General features: G+C 38.9%; 1 protein-coding gene across 1 annotated transcript in view; it reads left to right on the forward strand.

The window, feature by feature from the left end:
* Positions 1-20825, forward strand: part of LOC128737403 (RNA-binding protein 24-B-like) — a 51574-nt gene that overhangs the window by 25353 nt on the left and 5396 nt on the right. Inside the window, exon 4 of the mRNA XM_053832033.1 lies at positions 18285-18447. Coding sequence (XP_053688008.1) covers positions 18285-18447 — 163 coding nt within the window. The remainder of the gene's footprint in view (positions 1-18284; positions 18448-20825) is intronic.

Below are 20825 nucleotides of genomic sequence, written 5' to 3' on the forward strand. Positions count from 1 at the left end.
AAGCCAAATTGATACTTTTTTTTTTCTTATATATCGAGAAATAATTTCGTTCAGTTTCATTACGCTGCTGCTGCTGCCCCCCATTCGATGGCCCTCACTTCCGCCTTCGCCGTCCATACCGCCGCACACCGCCAGCCGGTACAATGAATGGAATTGGGAAGTCAAACTTTCCCATTTTCACCGCATTATCATTTTGTTGGTGTAACCTGTTTTTTTTTTGGTTTGATGCCTGCTTTCGAATCGAAATTAAAAGTCACCAGCACGGTGCTAATTTCTAGTGAACTGAAATTCAATTTATAGCAACTGAAATCTTATCTTTATTCACAGTTTGATTTTCTATTTTGGGCTGTGAATTTTAAACAGAAAAGGTTAATTATTCCGAACATGATTTTTTTTATCTCATGTAAAAATCATCCCAACAATTGGTGCTGTTGCTGAAGGAAATTTCCACCGAGATTAACAGTCAGGTGATAAACGACTGACGCACAAATCAAAATCCATGTACGGTACGGACCTCGATAAAACCATCATCAAGTGTGGCCACACCTATTCACTACGGACCGCTTTATTCCGACGAACGGCAATTGACGTGATTACACAATGGAGCCTTTTTTCCGTCGGCGCGCGGTTGTCGGTCATCGCTTTCAATCCAATCGGCAGGGTTTATTTCCACCGAATTTCCCGCACAACTGTTGTCAATCAGTGATCGAAACCGTAAAACATCGAAGTTCGTTGCTCTTTACCCTGATTAATGTGTAGAAGCTCAGACTCAAACACTTTTAATCTGCAGATTATGTTGTGATTTAATCCTAAATTATTTACCAAGTATTATTCAAAACAAAAATAAGTGTGTAATATTTTGGGTAACGTCACATTTGGACTGTTTGTAAAGAGTAAATTAATTTAATATACTCAGGTCCCAGCAACTCAATCAGCGTAGTTTTTATTTCCTATCGGAGCCATCTCCTAGCAGTAGTGATTTGGTTCATTCATAGCCTCGTCGTGCTTTCTGTTTGCTACCTTTGCGAACTGAACAATCAAATAGACAGAAGCGCTTTGATTTCGTTTGTTAAAGTTTTAATTATTTTTTTAGCTAATCGAGTTGTTGTTTGTTTCAGTCAATTCATTTTTGAGCTCCTGTATAAAATCTTTTTTTCTCTCTCTCTCTCTCGTTTTGTTGTTTCGCGGGCCTTCCCCGTTGATTTTACTGTTTTAGATGAAGAAGAGTCAAACAATGACAGCTGGTGAAACGTACTACATACATACAATAGCATTAGCATTGAGAGGGAATCCCCCCCATATGTATAGGTAGTTTGTGATTACAAATTTGGCAGTTCCACTGCACTCGTTTTTTTTCTGATTAACTAACTTTTAACTGGCTAGATTTTAAGTTTCCCCCTAGATTTTGAAAGAAACGCATTTTTGCTAAAAAAAAAGTCTTACATAAAAATGTATAATTGCTTTTGTATTTTTGAGTCAATTTTTAATAAGCGCGAGTCTATTTCATAAATGTGTGTGTACGTTTGAAGTGAGTTTTCCAACAAAACGGTTCAAATTTTGGATTTTAATTCTTGTCACACTTTACTGTCGATTTATAATTCCGTAGAAGCTTTTGTTTTCCTTACTGTTGTCTCGCTTAATTTTGTCAAGTTTTTTTTCCCTAACATATTCGTTGTCTATTAACAAACTGCCCCAGATTAAACGTATGCCAGCAACGGTTAAGAGCAGCCAGCCTGCCCCAGCAGTGTGTCGTAGGTACTTAACGCTGGCAAGTGCCGAACAATCCCTTTCTGACAGCTCATCACAATTCACCATATCGGCTCAGTTGAAACGTGACTTTTCATCAATACCTTGTTCGAGTAGTGCCCGGTGGCCACTTGAAACTTGCCGCGCGAGCTCTAAGAGAGCTCTAGAGATCGAACAGCTTCTTCTTCGGCGCTTCGAGCCCGACGGCGGCCGCAGCGGCAATGGACAGTCACTACAGTACTGACAGTAGCAGGCGAAGCAGGAGCGAATGAGCAGCGCACAAGCTCTAGCTTTCCACAAGTTCACTTCAGAACGAAGACCCCTTGACGGAAAGACCTGACACGGTTAAAAACATTGAATGTTGAAGCGGCATTTCCGGTCCTATCGCGGGTACTGGGATTCCACTTACCAGATTTGAAAGAAACGGCACGCTTTTATCGGGCAGGCAGGCTACTTCTGTGCGCTAGAGTGGCGCCACTCGGTGGTTACTAGCGCACTACAGCACGGCCTTTTGTGTTCCAGAGACTATCAAATTAGGATAGCCGAGCGCCGGGTGTCATCGAAGCGTAACAAAACCGTCAGCTGTCCATCCGCCTGTTAGAGCTTCGTGCTGGTCACCGCATTCAAAGTAATTATTTCGCTTTGTTGTTAATGCGTTTGAGCTCCCCTTTCGTGAGCATAAATTTTGACAGCTGTGGTTTTACGCATGTTATCACCGGTACCAAACGGTATTCGGCACGGTGCCGTTTGTGGCTGTGTGCACTATTGAGGTAGTTTTTGTTTTTTTCTTTTCGAATCCATTCAATTAATACAGTTACCTTGTTTTGCAATGCTAATCGGTGTTTCGAGTATGTGCAATCACACAACAGAGGACGTGTAACGCACATTAAATAACGTTAGCTGGGCGGCTGGCGGCTGGTGCCCGGTTGCGGCCCAGCTCTAGTTGGCCTTTGAGCTATCGCCGCGAATCGCAAGCACACACCGTTTTGAAAGTGTGGAAATGTTTTTACCGTCCCTTCTCTCATCGCCACCATCTCCATTCCGAAATCGGTACCAGACGTTAGCACCGGTAGACCACATTACGTTGTGTAAGTGTTATCTTAAGTACCTTTCTTATGGCCATTTGTGCTGGTCGTTTTATGGGTGTTTAATTGTTTGAATGGTGGTCGGTACTCGCAACTTGTGCTTAAATACGAAGATTTTTTACTTGATCCTAGAACTGAAAATGTGTTTGAAATGATGCATTTATTCAACAAGATTTTTGCTTCAATTGTTCAGAATTGTTTATACAAATTGATACGCATGAAAGAAAAGATCACATTTCTATTGCTAAATAGTGAAAATTGATTATACGTGAGCTGTTGTAAATTCCCTATTCATTTTCTTCACTATTTATAAAATTCCCAAATACAGATGACGCACACATACACGAACAGGCATTCGCCGAAATTCCAAGCAGTGTTGGAATTTTGTCAATTCTAAGCGGAAAAATTTTATTATTCCTTCGAATTTTTGTCTTGAAGGCATTGATACAACCTCCACATTGGTTTCATGCGAATTATTGTTTGCTCAGCTCATTGCTTCAGTATTTGCCGGCAATACTGTTACCGAGTTAGATACCGAGATTGCTTCCGAATTTGTACCACTTGACTCGATTGATTTGAACACCTTTGATATGGTAGTATTCACCGCAAAACAACTGACAGTTTCTGTTTCCGCGGGTTCCGAATGGGATTTCTGCAGTAATTTATACCCGCTGCACTGGCGTTTTGGCCGAACCCTTATGTGGTATCTTTAACAAATCGTTTCCGGTTTCCGAAGGCGGTGACCGAAATAATATAAGGAACTATCGTTGCATAACTAGTCTCTCTGCATCGTGTAAGCTATTCGAAATAATACCTAAACTCTGTTCTTTCGCATACGAAAAGCTATATATCTGTTGATCAACACGGATTTATCCCAGGACGATCCGCTAGCACTAATCCCACCACATAGCACATCGTCGTGCATCTCGCATATAAAGCAGAAGACTGAAATTAATGTACCTGATTGATACCGATTTAAAGGCAGCGTTTGACCGATTAAACCATCGAATACAAAGCAGCAATATGTGCCCATTGTTTTTCTCGCTGTACCTTAACGACACCACATTACTTCTGGGCGATGAACTAGACCAGTACTATAAAATGCATGACTGATTTGGACTGCTTATCAACTTTCCCGGACTTTGAGAATTGAACGAGACCAGAAGAGCTTCGAAAATGTTACTTGGGATTGGTTTTGACACTTTAGCATGTCGGAAGACAATTCAACAATCCATCCCAGTAAGAATTTTTCATTCAACGTTGCAACAATGCTAGTAAAAGTTTCGCTTATGTCGGACGACGGCTGTTCAACGTCATCTGCACCGTACCATATTTAGATTCAACGAGCCTATCGCCGCCTGTATTCGTGTACAGTGTTGCGAAGCTCACTCTCATACAAACTAATTTTCTCACACATGTGTACTGGTTCTAACGAACACGTCGACATAAGCATCCCTTTCGCACTCTCGCATTTATTTATTCATGCAATGCGATGAGCTTTTGCGAGTGTGTATTTCACTAACACCCACGGTCGTCGCTGTAACTCGTCATAGGCCGCCCGAGCAACTGATACTGATACAGGTCACTCGCAAGGGTGTAAGATGAAGAAAATAAAAGGTAATGCAAAATCTGTATCCCGTGATGCCCGTTAGCCCTCACGGGTAGCTGGCGTGTCACGAGTTGTTTGCCTCGTAAGCATGCTATGCAGAAAGACGCTACGAGGCTGTACGTTGGCGAGTGTGTGGGTAGCAACGGCGGCTGTTTGTCGTAAGCTTGCGTCAGTGGCGTAAGCGTTGGGTGTCATGCTTCTCATACTCGCTCGCGTGGGAGTGGGCATCATTTGCTTCTCGTTTGAATTGTAACATTGTTCGTGCATTCTCTTCAGTGGGGCAGGTGTTTGACTACAGTGAATCATCGGCCAAGTGTTACAAAAAATTAGCAATCTAAAAATCTTATAATTTGACCTCAATAATTGGTATTTTAGTTCATTGACAACTATTTATTTGACGAAAAATTATTTGTTATACGATATGTTTATACTATTTGTAATTTATGTATGTTCTCTGACAAAAGATTATGGGGTTTTATGGCTGCATGAGAATGGCCTCGATTGGGCTTTTTCCCATCCAATCCGTGGAGACCAATCAGGTCGGATGGATATAATAAATAAAAAAATATAAATACACTAGCATTTTACATTCTTCGAATGTAAAATGACATTGTGCCTAGGCCGTTGTGATTGGAGCTTGGGAAGAATAAAGCCAAATTGGAAAGAACAAAATTGGACTGCCTCAAAACGACTAGCTTGGTTATTAAAATTATTGCCAGTGGAGACAAATGGATGATTAATGAAGGGTTGTTTAATGTTTCTTGACTTGAAATCTTCTGAGGGTTCGCTATGAAGAGTCATTGGAAGTTTTATTCGGAGTTATTTTTTCTCAACTTCCAATATATCACTAAACTGACGCTACTCGTATAACAGTCCCATTTATATAGGAAACTCCACGTAATTGGACCTGTTATGTGAGTAGCGGCAGTAAATGTCCATACAAAAGTTAATTTGCAGGATTTGAGCAATTTATAGTATATTTTAAAAAAAGGCTTATTTTTTTAGTAACCATGCCGCTAACTTCAGAACTTAAGAAGCTGCCGACTTGATTTCTTCTAACAAAATATGCATTTTTAATGGGTCTGAAAGTGCTCAGAAGGCATGATTTGTGAGAAACAACCACGAAAGGAGATATATAAAAAAAGTGATTTTTGAAATAAAAATCAGAAAATTATTCCAACAAATTAACTATGAAAGATAGCATTTTCATTTCTTCGGCAAAGTTACTCAAAATTTAATGCTCTGTTGCTTTTTTGTATATTTTATTTAGGCAACTTAAGCCATAAAAAAGTCTATTGAAATTAAATATAACTCGTATTGTGGATTTACGACTATTTTCGACTTTCCAGTCAGTTTTATATCGCTTTTTTTATACTGCCTGACGTTTCGGTCTTCGGTTTTGGCCTTTTTCAAAGGTATTATGGTTACGTTTTCTTGTCTGATCGTTGATTATCAACGGAACGGAAGTTTAAATTTTAACGGCTGCAAATGCATTAGTTTGGTGCTAAAATAATATACACACCTAAACCTTTTGACCATAGTGCTCAAGTTGTCCATGCTTGCAAACTACGGGACTTCAACTGAATACGTAATGCGTAGAAAGCCCAATTCGCGGCTGCAATTGGTCACTTTGCTTCGCGACTTACATCGTTGTCATATAAGTCATGTGCGCACCGACGTATAGGAATTCCTCAACTATTGCAAGTCATTCCCCAACCAGCTCCACCTCGATACCAACACCATTTGGACTCCCACGTTCCCTGCCAGAAACCATGTATTTCGTTTTGATGGTGTTAATAATAAGTCCCAATCTTGATGGTTCCCATTTAAAAGGCCTAAAGTCCTCTTCCACTGCTCTACGGTTGATTCCGACCTTCCAGGGCAATGTAGAATACATACAAGGGGAGTGCATCCCCTTGCTCCAGCCCACATAACGTCACGAAAGCGGCTGAGGTCTCACTCGCTATTCTGACGCATGATTATGATCCATCCAGTGTCATACGAATCAGCTTATCTGCCACAACTCATTTCTTTTAAGTGAATCATGCACTGCCTTAAAGTCCACAAACAACAGTCCACAGTCCACAAGATGATGAGTCTGCAAGTTGTACTCCCAGATCTGATCTAGTAACTGACCCAGGGTAAGCATCTGATCCGTCGTGGAGCGACCCTTACCCTATAATAGAGACGATGTCTTTTTTTAAATAGGCCATCAAACCACTCTTCCGGCATTTACTCTTCCACCCAGATCCTCCCAGGTCGATTGCTCCGATTCGATTCCCAGGTCAATTGCTTCGATTCGATTCCCAGGTCGATTGCTTCGATTGACCGCAAGCTCCCCGCTTTTAGAAGTTCAGCCGGGATATCGTCCTTCCTTAACTAATTTCCTTCTCAACCTCTTCTTCTGTTTGTGCCATCCATAGTTTGGCCATCGCATTTGAAAAATGAGAATTTTTCATAATATTTTCGTGTATGAAAATCTTACGCAAGAAATGATTAAAGCCCCCTCCCCCTCAAATAAGATTTTGTACGATTTTGCGGAACCCTCCCTCCCCCCATCATGCCTTACGTAATTAGTGCACGGCCCCTTACCTGGGGAACAGGCGCTCAGGTTCGCATCCCCCAACTTAGCTGCTCCAGTATCTACAAGAAGCATTTCCTGGTACGGCCAACGATCATCATTTTATGGCTTAAAAATTTCTATCTTCTTTGGGTGCAAAGTTATAGAACAATTTCTTACAAAACTTCTTCTGTTCCATCTTCATACACTTTTGTAAGTTGCACTTGACAAAAAAACAATTTAGTTCGCTGCAGAATAGTACAGGGAATTTCGCTAGGGGGTTCGTGAACCAAAAAAGGCTGGGAACCGCTGTTCTAGGCGATTATCTAAGCACTTTAGTTTTTGTAAAAGACTGCAAATCGCTAGGGCACTTCATTGCAAAGTTGTCGCATATTTAAGCTTACTTTTTCCATAGTTTTACGATTCTTTACTGTAGAATAGGGCAAATGGAGACGTGAAATCAGTAGCAGTACATCACCTGGAAGCTCAGGTCAAGTACTACAAACTTAGCCCCTAGGTGCCACATGCGTCCACCAGGATCGATGGAGATTGAAATTTCATAAAATTAAAGCAAAGGACGCTAGGAAAAAAGTTCTACTTATTGTCCTACTTATTGTGCGGGACTACAGTGCCGCAGTATTGTCGTTCGTGACCTTCGGTTTGGATTCTACTCTAAGAAAAGTTGTTATTTGAATGAAAATTCGTGAAAAACTCTAGCACGACGCTTGTTTTCACATTGCTTTTTCATCCGATAAACCTCTTAAATATTTAAAACCAGTAAGCCCAAAAAGTCACTTTAAAATGCTTCAAGTGCCACTGAAAAACTCTACATAAATTTTTTTTACGAAAAACTTGTTATGAATTAACTTAGGCAGCAACAGCTTAATAGCAGCAACAATAAAAATGTGTTAGCGGTAGCACAATTTGCTTGTCCGTCATCTATGTCAGTAATATTCTAACTCTACATGGCAATAATAATTAGTCGTGCGTTTCATGTTTTCCTATTTACAATCAAATGTGTCCTTTCGCTGGTAACCTCGTGCGCTGATATAATCTAACAGCCATTGCTGCGGATTGGGTGAAGAAGGGTACCGCTCTGCCACCTACATATTATGTGTACAATGAAAATAAACACAACGCGAGTTTTATTGCGGACGCAACCAGTGTCACGGTCTCACCTGGTGGTTTATTTCCACTCTTCTAAGTTACCGTTCAATTTTTCGACAGGTTTTTTCTCCATTCATGATTTGTTTTTATTTGTTTTTGCGTCAGTCACTAGTACGTGAATACAGTTTTCGAATACGAGTTATTAACCTCTTTTCTGTCCTGTAATACCATAATCATTAGATGTTTGGGTAATTTTAGTTTAGGTACTAAACTATTTATTTATTTATTAACTTTTTTAAAAGGGCTTTCAACCAGTGGTTGGTTCACCCCAATACTAAACTAGATATTAATATAGATGCAATTTATTCTTGGTTCAAAAATAGAAAATGTCAATTTATGTTACTATTTTTATCCACTTCGAGGGTAAAAGGATTGTGTTGCAGTCGTCATAATTATGCCAACACAAATGACTAATTATCTTAGTTATTTCAGACTGAAATAATCCATCGAAAACGCTAAAACACGTAGAAAACAAATCAACGAAAGTAAGTTAAAATAGCCAAAAATAGGTTGCTTATAAATTTGGATTTTGAGAATTCATGTAGTTATGTATTTTCTACCAATGATTTTACAACTAGATACCTACTAAACATTGCAACTGAACTCTTTCCAAGCCGTTGGCAACCTTCATAAATATGCCGTGGATAAATATGCGTATTCCTTTACTTACACTGTCCGGGGTAACCGGGCACCTCCACGGCAATCAATTTTACGATTACCTTGAGACCTGCGATAACTTATGGGAACGCTAATTACAGAACCGAGCAACAGCATTCCATCAAGCGTTATTTTCACAATGCCCGTCTGAAGGATTGTCCATGTGTGCGTATATGTGGGTGTGCGTATGACATGACATTAAGCTGTAGGCAGTCATTTTACATACTTCGCCGAGGACAGTGCCCTCGGGCTGACATCAGGCTCGGACATGTTTTATCAGAGCGAAGAAAATTTAGGGGAGATTGGTACAATCTGAAAATTCTTACCCCTATGATAAGCATAATGATTTTCTGCTAAGCTAGCAATAGAAATATTAAATTATGGACTTACTAATTGACTAACTGGACCAGAAAAAAAGCATTCTCCTTCATTTCCTAATAGTGGAAAAACCAGCGCAAATAGCCTGAAACGTCAAAACCATTCCGGGGATAGGTAAAAATAAATAATTCACAGCTTTACTGCCACTACATGATCAATTGTGGTTGCCGGCTAAGTGATAACACGCGTAGTAGTGTGGCTCAAGCGGTGACAATTTTCTCGGCACTACTGACTGTGTTCCGCCTACTCCATTGCCGGACAGAAAGTTTCCGCAATTAGCACTAATGGTGTACCATTTTTTTCGGTAATGACGTACGGGTCTATTCGTTGGTCTAATGAGTTTGTTCGTTTATTTTTTCTCTCTCGCCACGACGGTAGGCCATTCCGCTGAGTGATTTCTCGAAACGGTAAGCACAGCAGCAATTGGGAAATTTAAATGTCAATCGATGCTGCCTTTTGAAAATCGTCCGATTGTGACACTTTTCTTTCGACTTGTAATATAATCAAGTACGGGAATCGTCGGTCAAAAACATCTCATTTGGGCACTGTCGGCCTCCACTCACTCTGTTTGCAAGACTGCCAGCCAGCTAGCTAGAGAAGGGTTCTAAAAATATCCCGCGGCCCACGGTAGTCAGCAGCGGTACCGCGCCAGAAGACAGAAGATATTCACTGGTGATCACTGTTGGGCGCTATGGCGACTTCGAAAGACGGACATATTTTCTCGGTGACGTATTTTTAGAACTGTCTCCGAAGGAAATGGCCTGTGTGCCGCACCTCTCAGACAGTGCCAATGCATGCAATGGTGGCGGCATGACAAATGTGGTCCTACTGGCGAACAACGTTACTGGTTTTAATGAGTGAGTTTACAGTCAAACATTCTATAAATCTATCCTTTAATTAGTTGTTGATCTTTGTTGGCATCAATTTGCTAACAAATTTTGGGATTTTATTAAGGTTTATTTAAATAGAAGCAATGAACTTGTCCTCCACCTGCAATAGCAACCACATTAGACGAACGTTTTAATCCCAATAATGTTCAAAAAGTTTTATTTGAGATATATCAATCGCAGTAAGCATAATTTTTAGATAAGACGAGACAAACTATCGCAGTCAAAAAACAAGCTGTAATTTACCGAAACGTTTTATTATTTATATTTGTTTCTGGAAAAAACTATAACTTGATGATTGTAGAAATAGGCTAGGAAAATTTATTAGCTTTATTTAATTCGAAAAGATTTAAATTTTTTTATCAAAACCACAATAAATGGCTAATGTTATTAATAAGATTGTTTTTGGTAATAGGAACAGAATTATCGACGATGTCATCTATTTCGTTTATTTTGCTTTCATTAGACTCATTTTCTAAAACCATTCTTAAAACACAGTTTTCCAAAAATGTTCAGAATCATCGTTCAGAATGAATCAAAATTAAATCTTCTATTTTATCCAACCTGCTGGAAGAGTGCAAGTGGTAAAACAGTTGGACCGAAAATTGACTTCTCTGCTTGGGATCTTGCATGTTGGACTACCCAGCGAATAGAATTCGTCGAATTCGAGATCACGGTAGTAAGCACCAGCACACGCACAATTTTCGTGCGACAAACTAACGGTATAGCTGATCGCATAGTTAGAAATTTGTTGTTTTCATATAGCATAATATTTACTTCTTGTTAGGAGGAAAGTTTGTTGGCAAAGTATACATGAGTTTTCGTTTCACCAAAACTATAAGATACAAATGGGTAAAATACCATACTTTTATTTTAAACATTATGTAACACCGATATGCCACAAACAAACACCTTTCCATTGGATTCCAGACGAAAGAAACTTTCTTATAACAAAAATAGATCTTTTTTTTTTTGGTTTAAATCCAAGATGGCCGATTACGAACTTTTGAACTTTTTCTTGGACACTTTTACTGGAATGACCCGTAGGTATTTGGATTTCGGTTACAATTGGAACTTGATATTTGACTTGGGCATAGATTTGGTAATTTGAATTATAGATTGAGACGTGGACTTATCCATGGATTTGGATTTTTGAAGGAGTTGCAGTAGAAGTTGGACATGACCATTTAAAATCAGACATATAAATAGACATTGACTTTGACTTCAATTTGGTCTTGAACTTAAACTTGAGCTCGGACTTGAATTTGGACATGGACATTGACATGGAATTTAGTCATTTGGCAATTTGGACAATAAGTTTGAACAGTTGGTCATAGTATTTTAATATTCGGACATGGAAATTAGACGTCTGGGAACTTGGACATGAAATTTAGACATTTGGGCATGAGTTTAGACATTTAGACGTGGAATTTGGGAATTTGGATATGAAATTTGAATATTTCAACACGAAATTTGGACGTTTCGACATGAAAATTGGACCTTTGGACATGGAATGGGAACATTTGGATGTGAAATTTGAGTATGCGAATTGGACATGGAATATGGTCATCGTATTTAAATATTTTGGGCATGGGATTTAGGCATTTAAACGTGAAATTTGGACATTTAGATAACTAGCATGACTATTGGACACAGAATTTAGACATTTAAACATGGAATTTAAATATTTGGGCATAGGATTCGAGCTTTTAGATATATGGACATTTACGCATGGGATTTGGATATTTCGACAAGGAATTTGGACATTCGAAGATTAATTCTGGCATTTGGACATGTAATTTGGACATTTGGATGTGGACATTTGGAAATGAAATGAGGAAATTAGGACAAAAACGTGAACATTTAGACATGTACTTTGGACACTTGGTGGGCATAGAACTAAGATAATTGGATAAGGAATTTGAACGTTTGGACATACAATTTTAACATATGGGCATGGGAATTGGCCACGATGTTTGGATATTTAGACATAGTATTTGGATACTTGGACATTTGGACATGTAATTTGGTCACCTAGACATGGAATCTGAACATTTGGTCATGAAGTTTGGGCATAAAATTTGGTTAATTTGGGCATGAGACCTAGACATTCGGACGTGGAATTTGGACGTTTGGAGATAGAAATCAGATAAGTTGACACAGAATTTAGACATTTGGACATGGAATTCGAACATTTGGGCATGAAACTGTGAGCATTTGGACATCTGGGTATAGGATTTCGAGATTTAGACGTGGAATTTGGGTACTTAGGCACGGAATTAGGACACTTGGACATGAAATTTGAACATTTGGATATGAATTTTAGATATTTGGATATGCTCATTGTCATTAGGACATGCAAGTAGGATATTTGGCCGTGGTATTTGGGCATTAGTACGTGGAATTTGGACCTTCGGACATGGAATTTGGGTATTTGTGCATTGAATGTGGATATTTGAAAATGGGATTGGGATATTATGGTCATGGAATATGAACATTTTAACGTATAATTTCGGCGTTTGGGCATGTAATATGGACGCCTGGGTATTTGGACATGAAGTTTAGATATTTAAACATTTGGGTATGAACATTTAGGCATTTAGGCATGGAATTTGGATAATTGGACATGTAATTTGAACATTAAGGCATGGCATTTGGACATTCGAACATGGAATTTGGACCTTTGGACTTGGGTTTTAAACATTTGGACGTGGAATTTGGATATTTTGACATGAAATTTGAGCGCTTGGACAAGAAATTTGAGCATTTAAAAATGGACTTTGAGCGTGGAATTTAAACATTTGGATGTGGAATATAGACATGGAAATTGAGACATTTATCTTCTATACCTATAAAGAAGGATTTCTGTCTGTCTGTCTGTCTGTCTGTCCTGTGTTCCTTATAGAATCAAAAACTACTGAACCAATCGGCGTGAAAATTTGCATGTAGAGGTTTTTGGGGCCAGGAAAGGTTTTAGTGATGGTTAGAGACCCCTCCCCCCACTAAGAGGGGGGGCTCCCATACAAATGAAACACAAATTTCTGCATAACTCGAGAACTAATCAAGCAAATAGAACCAAATTTGGCATGTGGGTGTTTTCGGTGACAAGAATTTATTCTATGGTAAATTGAGACCCCTCCCTCTTTATAAGGGGAATTGTAACTCCTCTCCCCTTTAAGAGGGGGGGCTTCCATACAAATTTCCTCATAACTCGAGAACTAATCAAGCAAATGGAACCAACTTTGGCATGTGAAGGTTTTCGAGGGCAAGAAAATTTTCTACGGTGAATTAGGACCCCTCCCCACTCTAAGAGGGGGGGCTCCTGTACAAATGAAATACAAATTTCCTCCTAACTCGAGAACTAATCAAGCAAATAGAACAACATTTGGCATGTGGGTGTTTTTTTTTGGTGACAAGAATTTATTCTATGGTGAATTGAGACCCCTCCCCTCTTTATAAGAGGAATTATAACTCCTCTCCCCTTTAAGAGGGGGGACTTCCATACAAATTTCCTCATAACTCGAGAACTAATCAAGCAAATGCAACCAAATTTGGCATGTGAAGGTTTTCGAGAGCAAGAAAATTTTCTATGGTGAATTAGGACCCCTCTCCACTTTAAGAGGAGGGGCTCCTGTACAAATGAAATACAAATTTCCTCATAACTCGAGAACTAATCAAGCGAATTGAACCAAATTTGGCATGTGTGTGTTTTTGGAGACAATTTTTTTTTTCAATGATGAATTGGGACCCCTCCCCACTTTAGGAGGGGGGGTCCTATACAAACGAAATACAAATTTCTTCATAACTCGAGAACTAATCCAGCAAATGGAACCAAATTTGGCGTGTAGGTGTTTTTGGAGGCAAGAATTTTTTCTGTGATGAATTAGGACCTCTTCCCACATTAGGAGGGGGGGCTCCAATACAAATGAAATACAAATTTCCCCATAACTCGAGAACTAATCAAGCAAATAGAACCAAATTCGGCATGTGGAGGTTTTTGGAGGCAAAAATATTTTCTACGGTGAATTAGGATCCTTCCACACTTCAAGAGGGGGGGCTTCTACACAAATGAAATACAAATTTCCTCATAATTCGAGAACTAATCAAGCAAATGGAACTATATTTGGCATGTGGGTGTTTTTGGAGGCGACCATTTTTCCCATGATGAATTAGGACTTCTTACCTTTTTAGGAGGGGGGGGGGGGCTCCCATTCAAACGAAATACAAATTTGCTCATAACTTTAGAACTAATCAAGCAAATGGAACCAAATTTGGCATGTGAGAGTTTTAGATGGCAGAATTTTTTTTCTGTGGTGTATTACGACCCCTTTCCCTTTTAAGAGGGTGGGCTCCCATACAAATGAAATACAAATTTCCTTATAATTTGAGTACTAATCAAGCAAATGGAACCAAATTTAGCATGTAGGAGATTTTTGAGTCTTGAATTTATTTTATGATAGTTAGAGACCTCTCACCCCTGTGGTAGGGGGATATGGACTCTCATACAAATAAAACAGAAATTTTTGCGAAACTCAAAAACTAATCCAACTCGAGAAATTCGAGACTCTTCCATAAAACATTAATCAATAACAAGACCACAAAAACTATCTATAGTAACACTAGATCATTCAGGACGAGCCGGTCGCGAGTGTTGCCGGTGACCCGCCGTCGGAAGCGCCGCCCACTGGGGGGCTTGCAAAACTCGAGAAGTGACAAAAATCATCCGAGATTCATGATTTATGTACAACACAGGATAATTTGTGGCAATACGAAGTTTGTCGGGTCAGCTAGTAGGCTATAAATTATAGCAAAGAATTGCGATATTTTGGGCATATAATTTGGAATTTAAACTTGGAATTCGGACATATGGACAAAGAGTTTGACTGGACACGGAATTTGGACTGATGGGCATTTGGACATTAAATTTTCATTGAATATTTAGATACATCAATTTGGACGTTCTGGCATCGAATTTGGACATGTAATTTGGATATTTGGAAATGGTGATGGACATTTGATGATGATGATAGTTTTATTAAGGACCGTTTAACAGAGAGTCATTCGGGTCCATTGATGGACATTTGAACATTTGGACGTCAAATGTCATTTGGGCGTTAAATGTCATTCGGACATTTATACATGGAATTGAATTTTCATTGAATATTTGGACATAAAGTTTGGACGTTTTGACATCGAATTTGGACATTTGAGCATGGGATTTCGACGTGAAATATTGTACGGTATGGTAATTTGTGCTTGGAGTTTGGATATTTTGGCCATAATATTTGGACATTTAGACGTATAATTCGGACAATTGAACACGGAATTTGGGCATTGATTTTGGACTATTGGGAATGAGATTTAGGCGTTTATACATCAAATTTGGGCATGGGATTTGGACATTTCGACATGACATTCGAACATAGAATTTGAAAATTTAAACTTGTAATTTTAGCATTTGGACATGAAATTTGGATATTTTGGGCACGGAACTTGGACATTTAGATGTGGAATTTGAATATTTTGGCATGAAATTTGGACAGCTGGACATGGAATTTGGACGTCTGGGAATTTAGACAAGAAACTAGGACAATTGGGCATAGAATTGGGACATTCGGACATGGAATTTGGCTTGAAAAGCTGTATATTTATCCTCCCGTCAAATCCAAGGAGAGAGTAAAATATAATTTTACGCTGTGGGTTCTTGGACTTCGGATCGATCGACCTTATTGTACGAGCGCAAGCAAGATTTTTAATGAGGAAATCGAAACGAAGGAAGGAGGAAATTTCTAAAAGAATCGATTAGGAAAGGAGAAAATAGGAAACAGGAACGAAAAAAACGGAACGATTTGTGTGATTGAACTAATTTTTAGTTTTTAAAATATCTTATCCATCAAATTCAAACAAGCCAAATGAGTTAATGCCCAAACAAAACTGTGCGTCAACGCATCCATCAGCGTTATTTTGACAGATATTCCTTGGGTTACCTGTCCCATTAATGCTGACGGATGTGTTGACTCCTAATTCTGTTTGGCCCTTTAGTAAGCCTAGCTTAGAAAAATCAACTCTCACTTTTGCAAGCATACACTGTGAGGAGGACTCATAACATTCCATTGACGCCTACATTTTCAGCCTAGATTCGAACATTTGATGACTGACTGGCATATTGAGCTAGCTTCTAACCTCAAAAGTTAACATACAAACTTATGCAATATACAGCTTTCACCGATTTTCCACATCAGTACCTCAATAAATTACTTTTCTTACGCCGTTTCATGCTTGAGCACGTAGAAGAAAATATTTTCAGATATTCTCATCGCAATAGAACTCAAAAGACGATGAAAATTTGGATGATTAATTTCAATTATAGCCTGGAGCGTATCCAAGTCGCTATTTGTGTCGTTTATTAAATATCCCACGCAAACGTTTTGCCATTTTACGAGTGACTTCCCTCTAGACTGACGTACGCCCGGGTGGAAAATGCTCGCCAGTCAAGATGATCTAGTTGGTGTGGTGGTACACTCACCACTAACTCTAGCGAACGTAGGTATAAACTTGGGGTCAGCTGTTCTAAATAAACGCGCATCATACGTAGATTCGCACTCATAGCCTACAAATTAAATTTCCTAAGCATTAAACTTTTTAATGATGTTGACTATGAATCATTGGTTAACGAACCGAGCAATATCCTAACGGTCTTTGGTGAAAAAAATGAGTCAAAAAACTCGCACACAGGCGCGCATTGACCGCTGCCGCAAGCACTTTTTAAACCCTTCTGCTTTCTTGTCAATAAGAAGAAAAATGTAGCCCCCAAACACACAAAAAAGCAAAGAAGAAAAGAACGAGTGGGATGGGCGGAAAATCTCAACGCCCGTCCACCACACCGGGCAGCGCAGCCAATCGAGCTAGAGTACAGTGTACACTACATACAGCACGGATGGGAGACAAAATGACGACCGTGGTGATAATTGACGACAACAACTGGATTAACTACGACGGCCTCTCAGCTCTCACTTCACTTGCTCCTTTCATTCTACTGCTACTGCTGCTGCTTCTGGTGGTCGTCGTCTCAGCATATAATTGCCGTGGGGGTTTTTCGCTGTGGGGGCGGGTGGTGGGACTTTACTACCTACTTATCGAATGGAACAAGCGGCGAGCAGCTCACAACAATGGGGACCCGAGCCACTTCTCATTTGTCGTGATTTCTTTTTAAGCTTTTTCAATCTTCCTCACCGAGCTCTTGCTTTGTTGATCGCAAGAAGCAAGATTAATGACTGTTCTCTGATTGTGTCAGTGAGTTATTACGATTGAATTCAATAAGGGCGGTTCTTTGTGGGGGGGTTTACTATACCTGCACTATATGTGTTTACTTTTAATCTCCTTTTGTGTTCCCTTTCTTTTTTGTTGCTGTTGTAAACCGTGTTACATTCAACTAAGATTCACTTCGATTTCCCAACCAAAATCGTTTCAGTTGACACAGAATCCTGGCAAAACAGTAAACAAATTTGGACCTTATCCAAAGTCTGTTCCCAACCAACCGAATTCCGAAAGAAAGGTCCGTGCGCAGATCGCACCCCGCACAGACTCACATTGAAAAGTACGAAACGATAGCTATTAGATAGTGCGAGGATTAAACTCAGTGTGCGTGTTTGTTATCAATTTGTTCTGTTGTTTACCACCATGTTTGTTTTGTTTCGATTTTCTTCTTATTTGTTGCTGATGCTGTTGTTTGTTTTTCGTTATTATTAATTGTTTTAAGTTGGTTTTATGTTTTTTTTTGTGTTTTATGTTCTATTTCGGAAGGTTAGGCTTTCTGGTGAACCTGTATTAGATGTTCTAATCTAGAGGAAACACAACCATGTATCTCTGCTCTGCGTGCCACTGATGATTTCATTAGTTTTTTTTCTGACTGTTTTTTCACGAAAGTATATACAAACAAATAAACACTCCAAACTATTGCAGCTTACTGATCGATAGTGAAAGTGAGCGAGAATAATTTTAGTTTTCATACCGTTGTTTTCTGTTTGGGCGTTATTTTTCTTCGTTTTTACTTCTTTTTTGATTTCAATAACTTATAATCCAAAGTTTGCCGTTTTGGATGTGCGAGTTTAGTGCTCTTCTTTGATTGTAGTGTGCTGATGGTTGCAAGCTAAGTAGTAATATGTTGCGCGTTTGATTTTTGTGTACACCCACAGAGTTCCACCGTCGTACATCTACGGAGCGCCATATTTCGGAAGCACTGCAGCCGCAGGAACAACGGGAGCGGCAGCCGCCTCGGGATTGGTGCCGATTCCAGCCACTCAATTGTCACACGCCGCTGCAATCGCGGCCGCTACTAGCCAATTCTACGAATATCAGGTAAGTGATGAAGCAAAAACATTCCTATCAAGAAGACTGGGAGCACTACTTGGGGCGTACTTCTTCCGACAAGAATGGAAGCTCTCGCCGAAAAAAGTTACACGTGTAAAACTAGTGAACTATTTATAGAAACTTAAGGGGGCATAGTACTTCTTCAATTCTAAAATATCGAAACTTTTTATTGTTTATATCGAAAGATTGACATTTTGGACATTTGTGTTTGAAACCGTTTGGATCATTTCTAAAAAAAAAATGATGAAGTTGCAGCTAGTTATACCGCGCATGTCTGGAGCGATTAGATAGCGAATAAAAAACTTCAATGCCGTTTTTCTCGAAACCAGGTGTTCAAAGTCGGTACCATAAATATCCTAAGAACGACTCAAGCAATTCACTAGCTTCTTTTATGTTCAGCCCTTGGTTTTATAGTTGACGCAAAAGTCAAAATGAACTAAAATGCATTGTTTTTGTTGACGCAACTTCCCGCATAATCTACCAGCACAGTAACCTGTTTTCTAATAGCTTTACGCCAAGCTATGAGAATAAACGTTCAACAAACAGTCTATTTATTCGCATAAACTGTCGATAAGATGTTGAAAATACAAATTTCGAGAGACGATTTAGCCCCGAAAGAACTAAGCCCGAAAGCCCAGCTAGCATTTTTATACGTAGAGCAGGGCGGCGCATAAGTCCGATGTTTGAAGTTGTCATCAATTTTCGTGAGATATAAAGAAGGACAACAACATAATATATTTTATAGTGATGCAGTAGCTCAATGTCTTTACATTCAACTATAAATCATCTGCGGTAATAGTGTTTTGCAAAACAAATTCTTCTTTCTTCTGATCAAGTGCCGATTCGCACTTTTACCACAATACCGAGGTAAAAGTGCGAATACCGCGGGGAAAAACTGCGAAGCTCGAATACATGAAATTAGCACAACAGTAGCTAACAAAACCATATTATCTCCAATCTGCGTTATGTTTCGGTAAGGAATATTCTCAATTTGCACCTTTCCTATTTTGCGCTGGTGTATTGCAGCCTCCGTTAGATCGGAGCTTTTCCAAACGTTTGTTTTTTGTTTTATCAGCGGAAAAAACATTGTTTTCCTTCGGCCAACATCTGTAGAGCTCGCAGTTTTCCGCAGATCTTCCATTTCTAGTATCTGTAATATAGTGCCTAAAGCTGTATATAAAGAGTTATACATTTTTGCCTCGTCCATGAATCGCACTTTTGCCCCGTTCGTAAATTGCATTTTTACCCCGCTAAGCGCTTGACGGGGTTAGATTAAATTACGGAAAAGCGAAATATATTTTGTAAACTGTTTTCACCGTATTTTCAAAACAGATATGTGAGTGTTGTAAAACGCTGCTACAAATTTTCAACAAGTAATATCCTCCTGTTGATATCGTATTTTCCGTATAACGAAAAATTACGTCAAACCGCCCTAAAATAACATTTGCACATAACTTAGCAACTATGCTTTGTAAGCAACCAAAGTTTACGTTAGATTCAAGTTGTCAAAGTAGTCACCCATCCATGCCAATGTAGTTAATTTACTCGGAATCTGCACCGATAAATCATTGAATCGCACTTTTACCCCTCCTTACTCTATATAAAAGTTAAAAACTATCATATCATATCAACTACGTGCACGTACATATATACATGCTAATAAATCGTATTTGATGCGCAAAATTGGCATATTCGTGCTATTTTAGAGGCGATCTACGTGATGAAGAATAAATATACGCGTTTCATCTATATAAGTCATTATATACGATAATATCCTATTAAGCCCGCCCCGCTCCGTACTGCTATACAATTCTGTGGTGAATATTGTATGTATGTCAACTATTATCATTATATACGACTGAAAATCAACTTGAGCGGACTTTATTAAGCTTTAGTTGCGATTCTGAATTTGTTAAGAGTTTTTTACGATAATTTTCGGCTATTGATGTACGATTTGGTACTAGCTGGACGTTATCTTTTCAAATGTAGGTCTTCTTTTCTACAATTATTGCCAACTTTCCTAGACATTGTGGTATGAAAAAGCACAATTTTTCATCAAAAAAGTTATAAAACTTGCTTAAAACTTCAGGATATTATAACGTCATTTTCAGTAAAATGATGTGTTTTTGAAATATAAGCAGCTTTCTAAAACATAGTGGGTCTTTAAAATGCCATCGAAAAGAGTAGAGTGGATTTTTTTAGTTTTTAGGTAGTGCTCATACAAAAAATATTGTATTTCGTTTGTTTAAAGAGATAGAGCCAAAGTATCTTCGACAAAGTTTCTTTAAATTTTATCTTCTGCAAGTTTGCCGAAGAACATATTTTGTTTTTTAGATGAATCAAAATAGTTTTTATTACCTCCTTTT

This window comes from Sabethes cyaneus, chromosome 2 (genome assembly GCF_943734655.1).
Source record: "Sabethes cyaneus chromosome 2, idSabCyanKW18_F2, whole genome shotgun sequence".
In the NCBI taxonomy this organism is placed as follows: Eukaryota; Metazoa; Arthropoda; class Insecta; order Diptera; family Culicidae; genus Sabethes; species Sabethes cyaneus.